At 50.5% G+C, this 1,687-nt stretch overlaps 1 protein-coding gene across 1 annotated transcript; it reads right to left on the reverse strand.

Annotated features, from left to right (window-relative positions):
- Window positions 1–109: 109 nt before the first annotated feature.
- LOC117948944 (gamma-crystallin M2-like) lies at window positions 110–1,318 on the reverse strand (the record flags this gene model as incomplete). The annotated part of the gene is made up of 2 exons (XM_034878914.1): window positions 110–430; window positions 986–1,318. Coding segments are annotated over 2 exons (612 nt in total), but the record flags the coding sequence as incomplete, so codon positions are not given.
- Window positions 1,319–1,687: the final 369 nt, after the last annotated feature.

A 1,687-nucleotide genomic window follows, 5' to 3' on the forward strand; every position in this document is an offset into this window, starting at 1 on the left:
GCGTTGGTGTGTTTCTCTCTCCACCCAGACCGTGCATTACGACCAAATACTGACTTTAAAGATCAGTTGTTGTAAAATCATCTTTACATTAACAGAGAAGACAGTGAACTGTGTTAGTTCAAAGAAAGCTTTATTGATACGGTGTCAGAGTTCAGTAGTAGTCGTCCCTGATGCGCTTCATGCTCATCCACCTCATGCCGCTCATGCCCATGTTGCTGAAGTTCCTGTACTCTCCGGGCCTCATGTACATCATCCTGCCTCTGTACTGGGGCTGCTCGTACATCAGCCAGTGGCCGTCCATCACGTGGCAGGACATGCAGTTGGACATGTGGTAACGGTCCATGACGCTGTCGCAGTCATCCATCAGCTCGTGCATCTGGCCTCCGAAGTTATCCCTCTCGTAGATCCTCATCCTGTAGGAGCCGCGGTGCTGGAAGATCCACAAACAATCATCAGTCATCAGCGTAACGTTTCAACCTGGAGTTAGGGTAAGGGTCAGGACTACTACGACCAGTAGAGGGCCCTCTAGAAACCTAGATATAGGGTTAGGGAAAGGACTACTACGACCAATAGAGTGTCCTCTAGAAACCTAGATACAGGGTTAGAGTCAGGACTACTACGACCACTAGAGGGCGCCTCTAGAAACCTAGATACAGGGTTAGAGTCAGGACTACTACGACCACTAGAGGGCGCCTCTAGAAACCTAGATATAGGGTTAGGGTCAGGACTACTACGACCACTAGAGGACCCTCTAGAAACCTAGATATAGGGTTAGGGTCAGGACTACTACGACCACTAGAGGACCCTCTAGAAACCTAGATATAGGGTTAGGGTTACCATGGAGCTCATGCGAGCGCTGTGTGTGTGGTGACAGTGTGTGTGGTTACCATGGGGATCATGCAAGTGCTGTGTGTGTGGTGACAGTGTGTGTGGTTACCATGGGGATCATGCGAGTGCTGTGTGTGGTGACAGTGTGTGTGGTTACCATGGGGATCATGCGGCAGGACCTGATGCAGTCGCTCATTCCCATCAGGCTCTGGTAGTCGGAGTACTCGCCCCTCCTCAGGAAGTACTGGTTGCCCATAAAGTTGGTGCGGTCGTAGACCATGAAGCAGCCTCTCTCCACCCTGCAGGAGTGACACCTGCTCAGGTAGGAGGACATGTCGGCGCAGTCACTGCTGCACTCGTAAGAACGGCCCTGGAAGTTCCTGTCCTCGTAGAAGACCACCTGGACACAGTGAGAGACTACGTTGAATCGTCTAAGACTTTCCTCTTTGATAGAGCTTATAGTTAGGGCTGGCTCAGGAGAGTCCTGAACCAGTCCTCAGTTATTCCGCCATAGGCCTGGACTGCTGGGGGACTTCCCATGATGCACTGAGCACCTCTCTCTTCCTCCTTCTTTCCATCTGTAGCACTCTCTTCCCATTAATGCATGTTACTAACTCAACTTCTTCCCTTTCCCGGAGTCTTGTGCTCTCTTGCCCCTCTCCTCTCTCCTTCTATCTCTTCCTGCAGGTGGATCCTCCTATTATCTATCTATCTATCTATCTATCTATCTATCTATCTATCCGCTGCGTTTTATAGAGTGCTAAGAGTTAAGAGAGTGTACAGAGTGACTGGGGAGAGAGAGAAACAGTCAGGGTGGAGAGCAGAGTGGAGAGAGTGACTGGGGAGAGAGAGAAACAGT

This window comes from Etheostoma cragini, chromosome 8 (genome assembly GCF_013103735.1).
Source record: "Etheostoma cragini isolate CJK2018 chromosome 8, CSU_Ecrag_1.0, whole genome shotgun sequence".
In the NCBI taxonomy this organism is placed as follows: Eukaryota; Metazoa; Chordata; class Actinopteri; order Perciformes; family Percidae; genus Etheostoma; species Etheostoma cragini.